The 14,728-nt window shown below is 47.1% G+C and overlaps 1 protein-coding gene across 1 annotated transcript; it reads right to left on the reverse strand.

The window, feature by feature from the left end:
* Positions 1-2,356: 2,356 nt before the first annotated feature.
* Positions 2,357-9,748, reverse strand: mmp9 (matrix metallopeptidase 9). Its single transcript, XM_086113184.1, has 13 exons — positions 9,492-9,748; positions 7,932-8,170; positions 7,613-7,761; positions 7,204-7,332; positions 6,948-7,121; positions 6,689-6,862; positions 5,235-5,408; positions 4,938-5,093; positions 4,543-4,723; positions 4,303-4,445; positions 3,572-3,722; positions 3,375-3,478; positions 2,357-2,976 (listed from the first exon to the last, which is right to left on the reverse strand). The coding sequence occupies exons 1-13, from the start codon at positions 9,630-9,632 to the stop codon at positions 2,867-2,869; spliced, it is 2,025 nt and encodes a 674-aa protein (XP_085969310.1). The 5' UTR covers positions 9,633-9,748; the 3' UTR covers positions 2,357-2,866.
* Positions 9,749-14,728: the final 4,980 nt, after the last annotated feature.

A 14,728-nucleotide genomic window follows, 5' to 3' on the forward strand; every position in this document is an offset into this window, starting at 1 on the left:
TTTGTCCAAACCTAGCTCCTCAAATCATTTCAACATAGTTCCTTGGCACAGGATGGTGCGAGTTGGTGGAAAACCAATGGTTTTGTTGAAACATCCTGTCCCAAGCAATACCTTTTTTGTTTGCTTTGGCCTGAGCACGAAAACAGCAGTTTAGTTTTATAGCAACTAACATGGGATGCCGACCCTAAAAATGCAGGGTTTTCTTTGCAGGTTTTTCTTTGTCCATCCATCCATCCATCCGTTTTCGAATCCGCGTATCTTCACAAGGTTCGTGGGCGTGCTGGAGCTGATCTCAGCTTTCTTCGGGCAGTAGATGGGGGACACCCTCAACTGGTTGCCAGCCAATCCACAAACATACAAAATACACACAATCTCACCACGGGACAATTCCAATTGTTCCATTAAGTTGTCCAGTTGACCAACATGCCACCACACACGCTAAAAAAGGGCCATGGGGTGGGGGGTGGGGGGGGGGGGTACTTCCAAGCGTGCTGCAAGAAATGATCCAATTTCATTGTTTTTCCATTTCATTTTGTGAAAAAAAATCTTTATATTGAACACGTGCATTAGCATACGGAGACAGCCGGGACAATAAAAAATATTGTCCACTAGAGAGCAACAGCGTTGCATTTTACCTCCACCACCTTCGTGTCATTCAATTGGGATGCATGAATGTTGCACTTGTCGGAGTTGGGTACTTCAGCTGTCATTTGCTCTTCTACATGCCTCTAAACGAACTGAAGTGGCAAATAAAACAAAATAAACTGGAGCTCTTATCACTCAGGAAGGAAACAGGATGCACTTGATGACCACTTCCGGCCACGTTATTACGATTGGGCGCAACAGCTGTGAGGCGTTTAGTTACAACCCGGACACAGAGGCGTAATATCCTAGTGATAGGCCCCAATACAAAAGCAGTTTTCTGCCCAGACCCCCTTCCCAAAACACAAGCGCACGCACACCATACGCGTCGCTAACTCGTCTGTTGTCAACTGCCTGCCATCTCAGACCTTCACCGATAGAGGGCGACATTACACAGTGGGACAGCAGTTACAGTCAACTGCATGCAAACATGACGAACTTCAATTTACTTCCCTTTGTCCATGTTTTCTTTTGCGCGGCCACCTCACGTCACCGAGACACATCGTGACTAACAAATGATTATTTCCCCCTCCAGCACCAGCCGCTCAGCGTGAGGGACCTGCCCGGAGCTATTCCATTCACAAAATCGGGGGTTTCTAGGAATTTTGGACAGTTGTTTTTGTCCGCCGCCCTCCCTTAGTGGGTTCTTCACGACGTCCGAGCCCCTGGACGGTCGTCTTTTATTAAGACACCACTCTGTGTGTTGTGTGTGTGTCCGGAAAGTCCAACTCCAGTGCTTGAACCGTTTTTCATCTGGACTTTCGGACACATCGCTGAACGCTGTCCCCATTCGGAGCGCTTAAATATCGCTCCGGCACTCCTTTTTTTGAGGCACCGACTAACCGAACGACACATTTGAACAACACTCTGAGTTTCGGAATGGTCGGAGTGGAGCAGCGCACGCGCGACGTATACTTCCCAACGCGCACGGCATCATTTCCAACGCACACACTGTCTGAAATACTGCCACCCAGCGGGCATTGTGGCAAACAACTTGTTTCAACGTCATCGATGTAAACAACGAATCAATGAGGGAAATAAATACAGGGTATTAAGGTGATGAAGCTCTATTCAGTATAAATTGAACAGTATTTCATTTTAGATGAAATATAAATAGATAGATTAAACCAGTTACAAAGTAGCTCGGGACAAGTTAAAAAGTAGATTCAAACTCGTTGGAAGGTACGAACCCCATTCCAATGAAGTTGGGACCTTGTGTCGAACATCAATACAAACTGGATAATTGTAAATAAATTATCAATTGCTAAAAATCAAGTTGATCAGTTCGAACATTAAATGTATTTCTAGTGTAGTCAAAGAAAAATAGGTGAACTTGATTTGTGTATCAGAGTCGTGTGTTTTTATGGATGTTGAACGCAACGCGTGCATGTCAAGCGAGTGTGTAAGCAGATTAAAACCAGTTTCATAGTCATGGCATCAAGTCTATGTGGATATTCGAAAATGCATTCATCTTTGCATCACAAATGTTGAAAATGAGAATATGAGAATGTTGGTTGCTAATGTTTAAATTGGGATTTGTTTTTTGAAAATTTCATTTCTTGCAATTATGCATTCTATACTTTTTGATTGAATGGATTGAGCTTCGAAAATGCAATACGACAGCACCCCCAAAGAAGCAACGGAAACGACAATAGGAACCCCCCCCCCCGCCCCCACTGAAACCACATAGTAAAGAAAAGATAAGGTAACACAGTTGGTATTAAGCTGAATATTTATTGAATTGAAAGTTTAAAAAAACAACAACAACACATCAATAATTTAAAGTGAAAGAGCCATGCATTGTTATTCAGTGCAAATAATGGCTTCAAAGCCACAAAAAAAACAACAACAGAAAGACAACTTTTTAAAAACACACAATAGGAGAATACTACAGATGGCAAAACAATCAAATACTGTTAAAAGTCTGCACCTGTCAGACATTTGATATATAAATTATTCAAACCAGAATTGGACCCAGCGGCCTTGAACGAATTAGCCTCCAATGCTGGCCATTATTCTTTCATAATATCACATCTGATCACATCAAGTGCTGCGCTCTTTTACATGCGTTTAAGGGCCAATATTGTGTCACACCAGCGACGGCCGGCCGACGAATAACCCGGGAAGTCATCAGGCAGCGCCCGTAAGCAACTGATTTCCGCTACCCCCCCGGTTCCAAGTGCGCTGCCATCCCATCCTGAACGAGTGTGCGCGCGCGCGCGCTTCAAGAGTCGGTGCACGGCAGCAGGTCGTATTTGACGTAGCCCACGCGGTCCACCTGCCTGCTGGGCGTCATGCGCCAGTAGAAGCGATCCGAGGAGAAGTAGGTGTAGCCTGGAGCGGGAATACATTTCAAAAGAGTTTGGATTGGTTTAGATGAACTCATTCACTCCCAAAGAGGTTTTTAAACGTCTTTTCAGACTTGGTCTAGAATTGGCTGGTACTGAATGAGTTTTCAAGGAGGAGATAAAACGACACTGAGAAAAATGGTGTTCAATTTACTCCCATTTTATTTTATCAAGGGGTCGCACGAAATAAAGTCATCTGGATCTCGATACATTTTAAGTAAAGGTATTACACTTAAAAAAAATGTAAGTGGATAAAGATGATTCTATTTTGTGCAACATTTAATCCTCCCAGGAGCACTTCCTCACTGACCTAACAGAGTTAGTAGTGAGTAGTGTTGGGCAAGATTGACCCCTCAACGCTTTAAGGCGGGCGCGGCATTTTACCGTTCAACTGGAAGACATCGTGAGGCTCGCTGGGCACGCCGCCAAAGGCAGTGTAGATGTATCGTGGGTAGCCCCTTTCAACCATCTGCGTCTTCATATCGAGCCTGTATTGACACGCGGCAGCAAATATCGGCGCGGTCATTCTTCTTATTCAAGTTCGTGCCCCCCACGTGCGTTTTCGATGAATCGGCGCTCACCTCCAGTATTTCTCCCCGCTGAAGAGCAGAACTTTGGTTCTTCCCCTCTGCAGCGCTCCTTCCACCGTCCTCACGCTGGCAGGCAGGCCGAGCTTCTCGATGCTACGCGGGCCCAGAAAGCTCTGTCCTGTGTACACCCAGAACTGGCGCCCTAAAAAGGCCAAAGGGTCGAAGTTAGTTCACTGACAGCGACATGCGTAACCGCGAAACGCTCTTCCCGGAGATGGCACAAGGTACACGATTCACCCGTGCATCCACCCGTTAGCGTTCGGACATCAGCTTCGTTTTGAACTCGACGGGCCCAGATTCCATACGGAGTGTGTACATTTGTGAGTAAACGCAGACTAAATCATGATTTCACAACAGATCATTTCAGCGACATTTTTTTGTTGGCTACGGTGTGGTCAATCTCGGGTGCCAGGGCGCTGCCCCACCATGCGGGTTGCTCACTCATTAGCAGAATCGGTCAATCTTTAATAGCGGCTGCTATCTTATGCTAAAACTGCTTGGCTGACTTGATGCGGTTGACTTTTGTCTGCAGAGCCTTTCAGCCAATTTGGGTTCGAGCGAAACATGTATCGGAGCTCCTCACTTTTTTCTCTTCAGAAACTAGGCGGCTCGAGAGTAGGCAGCCCGCTCGCCTCGTTGCAACCCCCTAACTCAGCTTCTGGTCCCTATGGGAAGCGGTGACTTGTCTTTCGGGCCCGCGTGAATGCGTGAAGCTGACGTACCGGAGAAGAAGTAGAGTTTCCTGGTGACAGGATCTTCAAAGGCAGCGTCGATGACCGTGGGCAGTGCCGGCCAATGCTCGGACACTCGAAACGGACCTCTGAGATCGCCGTTCTGACCTCTGCTGGATCGCGTCCAGTAATATCTGATGAGATCAACGCACAAAGATGTGTTTCATGCGTTTCATGAGCATTTCGGACTGTGGTGTGACTCGAACGTTACCGCCGGGTTGTTTGCCTTACCCGTCGCTGAAGAAATATAAATAGTTTTGAATGACGGTGATGCTGTCAAATTTGTTGACTTTGCAGACATCTTTGGTGGTCGGGTCCACAGGTGTTGGGGCGGTCGTGGTCGTGGGCCTCGGGGCAACCGTGGTGGTGGTGGTGGGCCGAGGGGGTGTGGGATGCGGGCCTTCCCCGCGCCCTGAAAAGAACAGCAAGTTCAGCCATTTTAAAAATGCTTATATTTATATTGATTGATATACTTTTTGTCTTCTACTTTCTCCCTTTTCTCTTAATTTTGCTGCTGTAAATTGGGAATTTCTCCATTGCGAGACAAAGAAAAGGTTTCCTGATCTTATCTTATTTCAATCAAGAGACACGACAACCTTTCGGCACGGCGGTACGGCTCGCCTTACCGTAGAGATACTGAATGCCCGCAATGTCGTCTTTGTGCAGGGAGAAGTTCTCCACGTAGGAGTACATGGGGTACATGAGCGCCTGTCGAACGTTGGAGTGATCCAGCCCCAGCGCGTGGCCGAACTCGTGGGCGGCCACCAGGAACAGGCTGTAACCTGTCGACCAAACAGGTCAAGCGTCAGGGAAAAACAAAGTTTCTTATATGTTGTGCAGATTGTTTGTTCTTTGCGGATTCGGAGCTCAAAGATGTGAGAGCGTCACCCCACCGCGCTAAACTCCATCCTTTGATTTCTCACCTTTATCACGACAAAAGCCCCATTTCTTGTCGTCGTCGTAGTTGGCGGTGGTGGCGCACCACAGCCTGCCGTCGCCGCGCCCGTCGCTGGTGCACGCGTCGTATACTTGACCCTGGAAGGTGAAGGGAAAGTGGCACGGCTCCCCTTCGGAGTTCCCTCCGGATACAGCCGTGTCTGCTCAGGTGGAGACACGAACATCAGGAAGAAGCGAACCAAGGTTAGCGACGGGCAAAGTGAAGCCTCGCGAATCAGTGAGACGTTGTCGCTCATGTATCAGCCAATGTTTCATTCCTTGATGTTTCATTCATTTGAGCTCTCTGAGACCCCCTGCTGCACAGTGAGCAGTATTGCAGTTTGGATTTGAGACGTCGCTTCGCTCCAAATTCCAACCGTGCATGCACGTGGGTGCTACGCTCATCCAAACGCTCTGTGCGCACTACACGGCGCCTAAACTGAATGACTGAATCGCAACTATTTCTCGATGGACAACTATGCGACTGACTTTTTCTGAACGTCTGACAAACAAGCTGAATTTAAGAACTAACCCCAGATGACAAAATCCCAAAACAACACTCCAATGTAAGCTATTGTGAAATTGTTAAGTATTATCATTCTATGTTTGAGCGTTACAGTTTAGTCTTTCATGTTAAGGTTACCTAAATTATATCCTCTTTCATAATTTCTGAAACATGTTTATGTTGAGAGCGTCTGATTGGCTGAAGGAAAGCAGGAAGTGTTTGAGTAGCCGGAAGGAAGCGTGTTCTCGTTGGTACTGCGGAGCAGACGTTGGGAAATAAAAACTGCGTTCAAACGAAGTCCATTTCTCCTTTTGCTCATTCTTAACGTAGAGCCATCCTTTTGAAAACTACGAACCCTTCAATTTAGACTCCTCACTGGTGATGGACAAGTGAAGCTTCATGAAGCACTTTTTGACTCCTCTAGATGGCACTCTTGGTTTAAAGATGCAGTGGATTTTCTATTGCACTAAATGAAGAGCCCATTCGAGAGGAGTCAAAAAGTGCTTCACGAAGCTTCGTTTTTCCATCACTACTCCTCACATTCTCTCTCCCTCTGAACACATGAACTCGCTCGGCGTTGGCGCCGGATTCAGTTTTCAACCCTGTGACACGCCGTCAGTGAACGCAAGTGCTCGCCCCCCCCCTTCACATGACAATAACTTCACTGACTTCATTTTCCATGTCCGGGACATGGAAAATGAATTCCTCATTCACACATTTCCACATTTCCTGATTCAAATGAACAAGTTCAATGTCAGGCTTGCGCAGAGGTTGCTGATGATCTGATCATTTGAATCAGGTGTGTTGCAAAAGGGAGTCTTGGAAAACATGCAGGACAGCGGCCCTCCAGGACCTGAGTTTGACACCTATGTGACGTGGCCTTACAAATATTTGTTTCCCCAAGTTTCAGGGATGTCTGCCGAAACGGACACGCACCGTGACTGGGACAGAATCCGTATTTTTTGTCCTGGTCGAAGTTGTTTGTGGTGGCACACCAGCGGTTGCGGTCGTCGCGGCCGTCCGTGGTGCACTTGCTGTACTCCTTCCCTTGGAAGACAAACGGGAAGACGCAGGGGGCGGCGTCGGCGTTCCCTCCAAAAGTGTACAGAACTGCGGGTTTGGGAGGGAGCGCGTTTTGTTTTACGTCATCTTGGATCGCGTTCAACCATCGGGCGATGTCGGCCGTCAGACTCACGTTCACTGGGACAGAAGCCGTATTTTTTGTCGCGGCCGAAATCAGCCGTGGTGGCGCACCAGGGGAGGTTGTCCGCGCGGCCGTCGGTGGTGCACGTCGTGTAGGATTTGCCCTCAAAAGTGAAGGGGAAGTGGCACAGGGCACCGTCGGCGTTCCCGTAGCGAGTCGTGGACACTTTTTGGAGACGGGGGGAGAGAGAGTGTCATTCAATCCAGAGAGCAACAGAGCGAGGCCGAAAAGGGAAGCCGTCACCTACCCGGTCCGTTTCCCAGCGTCCAGTTTTCATCGTCATCGAAGTGGGCGTCTCCCTGTACCCCCTGGCCGGGGGGGTACGCGTGTGCCAGGAGGCCATCCTTGCCGTCGAAGGGGTAAGGGTCTCCGTGGTCTGGAAACATGTCACACGCCGCGTCTTGAACTCATGACAGCCTCTCTTGACCACTTTGAATCATTTTTGAAGGCCTATTTTTTTTTTCTTCTTGCATTCGTGATATCGCAAATATCTAAACAATGCTTTGCGACTAAACGAGAACAGAACACAAAACGGGTCACGGGTTTATTGCAAGATAAACACGGTACTGATGCATGAGCTTTGCACGAACGTTGAACTTTGTGCGCGAGTGTTTGTGGAGCCCGGGAGGGGGGCGGGGGGGGGGGGGGGCACGTACCGCCTTTTCCAAAGGACACCATGATGTCCGCCGTCCCTTCATAGAGACGCGTGAAGGTCAGCGGGGTGACGTCACTCCAGACCTTGAAAGCTCTCGCAAAAGCGTCATCAGTCAGGGAGATGTCCAAGTCTGGAGAGTAGTTCAAGATCCTGTGCGGACACAGAGGCACCAACATTTCTCCCGAGAGCGGAATTTGCGTAGCGGTCATTATTTGGAAAGAGAAAGTCTGCCATTCCGAATATCCGAGCACCTCCCAAAGTACTTTGTCTTATCTTGAGCGACATGACAATGCAAAGCAGCAAGTGACTCCTCGCTTCACCTGTAAGTGATGTCGTTGTGGTCCCATTTGATGTCCCCGTCAAAGGTTTTGTAGTTGGCCACGTCGGGAAGGCCGCAGCGCGGCTGCTTCATGGCCTCCAGGGTGGGCGGGTCCAGCCGGCCCGTTTCTTCCAGACCCAGCCGCTGCTGCATCTTCATCAGGGCCTTGGTGGTGGACACGATGGACTGGAAGCCGCTGCGCTGCAGGTTCTCCATGTAGCCAAACTTGGTCAGGTAACTCTGTGGGAATGAGTTCAAGCAGTGAGAGGACATGCGGTGCAGGAGTCAAGACAGCGGGGGAAGGTCGGGCTGGGTCATTACTTCCATCAATCCCGCTTTATTTGGCAGGACACTTTTTTTATTTTTTATTGGGACAACCAATACCAAATGTTCACTTGATATCAGCATTTTATACTTTCTTTGGACTATTACCCTATATCAAAAACAAACATTTTTCAAACATGACTCTTTAAAAAAAAAAAAAGAACGTTTTTGGAACGAGAAAAAAAGAGATTCGAATAGCCTTCGAATACAAAAAAATGTACTGATGTATAAACAGAGAGTAAATGAGCAGTTTTTGCCGGTGCCGCTCCTTCTGGGGTGTGCACTTTGGGTATGTGGGGGGCAGTATAATACAAACGTGCATCCAGTCAGCTCAGTCAGTCGTTCTTCACAGAGGATAAAGAATGTAGGCCTGTGACTTTGTAATAATATCGTGTAGCTCCAAAATTTCAAGTCAGGTAATTCTCATCTCAAGGCACTGCTGTAGAATCGCCCCCACCCCTGACACCCCCCCCCCCCCAAAAAGTTACATTATTGAAAAAAATGACACAAAGGTTTGGGGGGAATTAAATGCTCTCTCTCTCTCTCTATTTATCAATCGATAATAAATTGTGCTGAACGTTGCCAAAGAGATGCTGTTTTTTTTTTACACGCTTATATATTTCAGAAATACGATTTCAGAAGCTTGCTGACATTGTTTTGATTTCAAATGGGTTTTCGTGACGCTAGCATGTTTTTTGTAGGTAATGCTTTTTATGTTCTTTGTATTTTGTGATGATTATTTCCTTGTCTCTGGAAAGCACCAGACGTTTACTTGACCCTGTTGCACATCAAATCCACTTGGCTCGCCCTCCGAGCGACAAATATTTTGCCTCACCTGTACAACCGACACAAGGAAAGAGCGAGAGGCTTGGAGGGGGTTCGGCCCGACTCTTACCCCGACACAAGCAGAAGCCGAGCCAGACGCTTTGATGATTCATTCTTTTATCGTTCAATTGTTAAAAAGCTCAACCTTTCATTTGTTTTGGTATACCGCAAACTCCACAAAGGCGGGAGAAAACAAAGAGCCAAACAGATTTTGTAGAACGCCCTTGTCGTATAGTTTTTCTGTCAGGGGGATAAACAAAATCATTCAAGTCAGATATCAGATTTTGGTGAAAAAGGCCAGATTGCCGAGTCCTCGCGCCAGGTGATTCGTTTCCACTTGCACTTCCCTACACAGCTCGATTGCTTTGCGAAAGCTCTCTGACGAAGACAACGTGCAGCATCTGCTACTCACTTTTGCCAGTTCCATATCAGTCATGTTTTTGATGATGTCTCCCGGAAAGGTGACACGGAGCGACTTGAGAGGGAGGCTCCATCCTCGCCGCACGGTGCCGCAGCACCACAGCAGACACAGCAGCAAAACGCGGGATCTCATGGCGGCGCCCGTCAGTGTTGGTGGGGGTGGTGGGGGGGTAAAAATAAAAGTCAAGTTGAAAGGCGCAATCCGTCGAGTGTCCTCTTGTTGGCGCGGTGCCGCTCTTGTGTCCTTGTTTGGATTTGCGGGGCTTTTTATGCAACTTGGACTCTTAGTCACTTGCCCTCAGGCTCCACCCCCCCCCCCCCCCCCCCCCCCCCCAGCGACCACGGCCCTCCCACTCCAAGCACTGAACACGTGCTATACAAGTTCAATTGGCTCCACGGGGGAATTTCCAAAATATTCACATCTGACTTGACAACAATAACAGACGAGGACAGCATTTCTTAGGAGTAGTAACTTGTGGGGAAACTACACTGACAAAAAAAGAAAAAAGGGAGTTAAATTAATTTCAGTTGAACATGTACATCGGTTGCACGTGATTAAAAAGTGGTACACTGAGGTGATATTCCGCACTCTTCCACTGGCGTTCTTGGGGGAGAGGTCCGGTCGGCTTAACTTGAGCAGATACTAAGGCAGCAGTGTCCAAACATTTTTTTTGTTGGATGGCCGCCGACAGAAAAATGAAAGGACGACAGGGCCACTTGAAAATTCGCCAACTCTTTCAAAATCGCCCAAGACAGCAATTCGAGAGTGTCGGAGTTGTCTCGTTCATTTCATCGGCTTTCTGTTCAAGGTGTGAAGGCAAATAGCTGAGAAAGCTTTTGGGGTGGCCAACGCCTTCAATTTCACAGAGTAGATCCAGCTTTGCACGAAACAAAATCCGAATCCCATCGCCACATTCGGAACCCAAAAAAGAAAAAACTGGAAGAAGGTGACCAGGTTATTTGATGCTCATTCATGCGACGTCTTCATCAATCGGCCAGAGATTGTGGAAGAAACGATTTTTGCGTTTAAAAGTGAACCATCTTTATTCACTGCAGTTTTTTGAAGATAAATCCTTCCATTCATCCATCCTTTATCCGATCCGCTTTATCCTCACAAGGGTTGCGGGGGATGCTGGAGCCGATCCCAGCTGTCTTCGGGCAGTAGGCGGGGAACACCCTGAACCAGTTGCCAGCCAATCGCAGGGGCACACATGCAGACAACCATTCGTGCTCACTAGGGAGAATTTTGGAGTACCCAATCAACCTGCCGTGCATGTTTTTAGAATGTGGGAGGAAAGCAGAGTACCCAAACAAAGCCCACGCAGGCACGGGGAGAACATGCAAACTCCACATAGGAAGGCCAGAGCTGCAATTGAACCCGACACCTCTGCACTGTGAGGTCGACGCGCTAACCACTGGATCACCGGGCCGCCCGCTAAATTCTTTTAATCTTTTATTTGTATCCTTGAATAGAGAGAAAAGTTCTACAGCGCAGCCTCCCTTCTCACTCTGCCCACCTTTACCTTTTTTGACTAACCTTTCAGCTCATGTCACATTTCATTTTTAGTCTTAATTTTTCGTTGGTCATGTCGCGGGCCGCTGAAAAATGGATGGCGGACCGCAAATGACCCCCGGGCTGTAGTTTGGACACCCTGTACTCAGCCATGCCTTGGTAAGGTTAGTGTGTTATTGTGTCTTGAGTGCACAGTGATGACGTGATAGATATAGATGTATTCATATTCTTAATAAATGCCATGACAAAATCATTTCAGCCGAGCAATTTCGATGTGTGCACTGGTGTGTGCGCGTGTGCTTAAAACCTTGCCACTCTTGCACACTTTCATTTTACGCAACCCTTTTTTTTTTTTTGTCCAATTGTTGAAAGACATTGATATGATGCCACATGTCCAGATCACAAGTCTTGATTTATTTATTTTTTCATCTACTTGGCCTTGTTGATCAGTCGAAAGGAATGACCTGATCAGCTCAATTTGGATTCGTTCAAATGAAGATCAACAGAAATATTGCGAATATTTGGTCGGTTTGTTGACATGAGCTCATGTTTTTCTCGTCTTTTCTCATGTCATTTTCCTTCCCGTTTCTCCGCAACTCATTTGTAACGATGAGCTTCGTCATGACATTGACGCAACATGTCCCCATGACTTCATCACCAAAGTGACAAAAGCCGACACAAGCCACTTGCCTCATTTGGTCAAAAGGATTGAGAAGCCTTTTCAGGACATTTCGACACACTGGGGCAGCACGGCGGGAGCTCGCAGTCCTCACGGTTGAGCGGTTCTGTGTTCAGACCTGGACCCCGGCCTGTGCGGACTTTGCGTGACTGAAGAAATGTATGATGAAAATTGCTAAAATGCTAACAGTATGCATGCTAACATACAGTAATAAAGTGCTCCAGCTATTTGCACGCTAATAATGATTTTTCATCTTTTCTCAAGTTGCGCCCTTAAATGGTTCGAGCGAGTGTGCCTGAAATGTCCTGAGAGCGAGCGAGCGGTGTCGTGGATGTGGTTGGATGACTGCGAGATCCTTCCTTATATTACAGTTTCCTGATGCGGTCGATCACTCATTTTGACACATTTACTCGGGCGTCATCTATCAGCCTGTTCGCTCATCTGAGGAATGTCATCATCAACTTCTCCAATCGCGATTGCTCACACGAAAACCGGGCACCGATGATGAAATCCTGTGTTGTGATTCGCTTGCATTTAATGTGCGGTTCACGCAACCGGCAAAAACACAAGTAGCAAAAGACTTTATAGAGGGAGCTAAAAATTAATCAGCATTTTCATTGTTTTCGTTGAGTTTGAAAATTGTTGACAGCTGACAATTTCGAGGAGGCGCACCGTCTAATCACACCGATTTAAAGCGGCTACACATCGGTCCGTGCCTTTGCAGCTCAGCATGCCACTGAGAAATGGATTTGGTTGTTTTGAGAGAGGAGAGTTCAAGGGGAGCGTTTGGTCACTTCCAGAAAAAAAAAAAACCAGAACCCAAACAAACAACAAAAAAACAAAACTGTGAACTCTGGCACAATTGTTGTCCCACCAGAAGAACGATGGCGGATGTGCCCAGCTAGCATGCGATCGACAACTGCCGGCCGGCGTCGTGATCATCTACAACAGGGGTGTCAAACTCATTTTAGTCGCTGGCCAATTTGGAGTTCCGTCTTCCCTTGGAGGGCCGTTTTGACAGTGAAACCACCAAATTATTACTTGTCCACAAAAAAGTAATCAAAATCAGTCAATTATAATAGTTTGTTCAAGCGAGGGTCAACATGGCAGCAAAATTGACAATTTGACATTTCGAGACAGATCTTAGCAAGTTGACACGCATGATTTGCTTTCGCGGGCCACATAAAATGACCTGGCGGGCCGGATCTGGCCCCCGGGCCTTGAGTTTGACACCATGATCTACACCGATTAAGACAGACAGAGGCGTTTGCTGATTGTTATGCAGTAACTTCCTCAAGTAAAACAGCAATAAAACAGAACTTCTCATCGTCAGTACCAAATCCACCCTACGCAAAGCCGACAATTTTTCTCCTCATAATTGATAACTCCACTGTATCTCCTTCCCCTCAGGTCAAGAGCCTGGGTGTCATCCTCGACAGCTCACTGTCTTTCCACTCCCACATCAATAACATTACCCGGTCCGCATATTTCCACCTCCGTAACATCAAGCGTCTCCATCCCTCTCTCACTCCTCACACCACTGCTGTCCTTGTTCAGTCTCGTCACCATCAACTACTGCAATTCACTTCTTTTCGGCGTTCATCACAAATTCCTCCATAAACCTCAACTTGTTCAGAATTCAGCAGCCCAGATCATCACGAGAAGCCCCTCCTTCCATCACATCACCCCCATCCTCCAACAGCTTCACTGGCTCCCTGTCAAACTTAGAATCAATTTCAAAATACTTCTTTATACATTCAAAGCCATCCATAACCTTGCCCCCCCCCCCCCAACTATCAGATATTCTTCAGATTTCCATTCCTTCTTGCTCACTCAGGTCCTCATCCTCCCTCCACCTCTCTATACCCTCTGCCCGTCTCAGCACAATGGGGTGCAGAGGCTTCAGCCGCTCTGCCCCCAAACTCTGGAACTCACTTCCACCCAATATTCATAACATTGACTTTCTTCCCACATTCAAAATCAAACCCATCTATTCAGACTTGCATATTCTACTTAAATCTTCTCTTCTTTTACTTATAATTTTATCTGTGGTTTTATTGTTTGCTCTTGCTTGTAAAGTGTCCTTGAGTGTTGTGAAAGGCGCTTACAAATAAAATGTATTATTATTATAAAAGTATAATTAATGCTATGCTAAGTTGCCTGGCACATGCTAACAGCGCATTATATTATTATTATTATTAGCACAGGTGCTCTTGGGTAAACGTCGACGTAAGCAGCGACATTTGGATACTTTACGACAATGATGTTGCCCCTCTGCCGGTGGAAACCAAACACCAATTTTTTTCAGGGGGGGGGTATGTAAAAAGGGTATTCGTGATTCCTCATAGTTGTTTCGCTTCCGCACTGGCAATTTGAGTTTCGACTTGGCTGCCTGCAGCATCCATGCAAGGCAGGCCCCTGTTTTAAAAACATCTGACTGTAATTTGGCGCGGCGTCAAAGCCTTATTGAAGGCGGCTCCACGTCAACCAAGTTGAGGATTTGGGCTTTTTTGCTCCCAAAATACATCTGGAAGAGAAGCTTGAAAAACACTCCAATCCGGGGCATTCTTGCTAAAATTGGCTCCAGTCATAACAGACGCATCCACATAAGCGGTAGGTGGCCAACGACGTCATAACAGCGCTGGATCGTGTCAGGGCACAAGGGGAAGTTCCTCAAAAGGCGTGTGGGGGGGGGGGGGGATCCAATCCGATGACATGAAAGCGGGCTCATAACACGGCCTCGAAACCAGACATTCAATTTCAAATTGGAAAAAAGATTTTTCCAGCCATCGCTGATACAAACAGCAAATGACCATGGCGTCGTTCAAAATCATGTTTTTTAATGTACAAATTGCCATTTTAAATCAAAGAAAACAAACCCAACAACATAAGTCGACTGGCTGAGTCAAGGATTGCGCCCGTGCTGTCCGATTTTCATTCAATCATTGAGATCGCGAGTTACTTTTTCGATCAAGGCTTTCTCGAGGGGTCAGAAAAGTTGCAAAATTGCGAAGATTAATCATCCAGACTTACTGTG

This window comes from Hippocampus guttulatus, chromosome 1 (genome assembly GCF_054856545.1).
Source record: "Hippocampus guttulatus isolate MCC_2025c chromosome 1, RoL_Hgut_1.0, whole genome shotgun sequence".
In the NCBI taxonomy this organism is placed as follows: domain Eukaryota; kingdom Metazoa; phylum Chordata; class Actinopteri; order Syngnathiformes; family Syngnathidae; genus Hippocampus; species Hippocampus guttulatus.

What these genes read in the sequence shown, in the direction of transcription:
- mmp9 (XM_086113184.1), bottom strand. Translation starts at nt 9,632, where the DNA reads ATGAGATCCCGCGTTTTGCTGCTGTGTCTGCTGTGGTGCTGCGGCACC. An exon ending in TTATATTTCTTCAGCGACGG is followed by an intron (nt 4,446 to 4,542) that starts GTAAGGCAAACA and finishes TGATCTCATCAG; the next exon opens with ATATTACTGGACGCGATCCA. An exon ending in CGATGTCTTCCAGTTGAACG is followed by an intron (nt 2,977 to 3,374) that starts GTAAAATGCCGC and finishes TTCCCGCTCCAG; the next exon opens with GCTACACCTACTTCTCCTCG.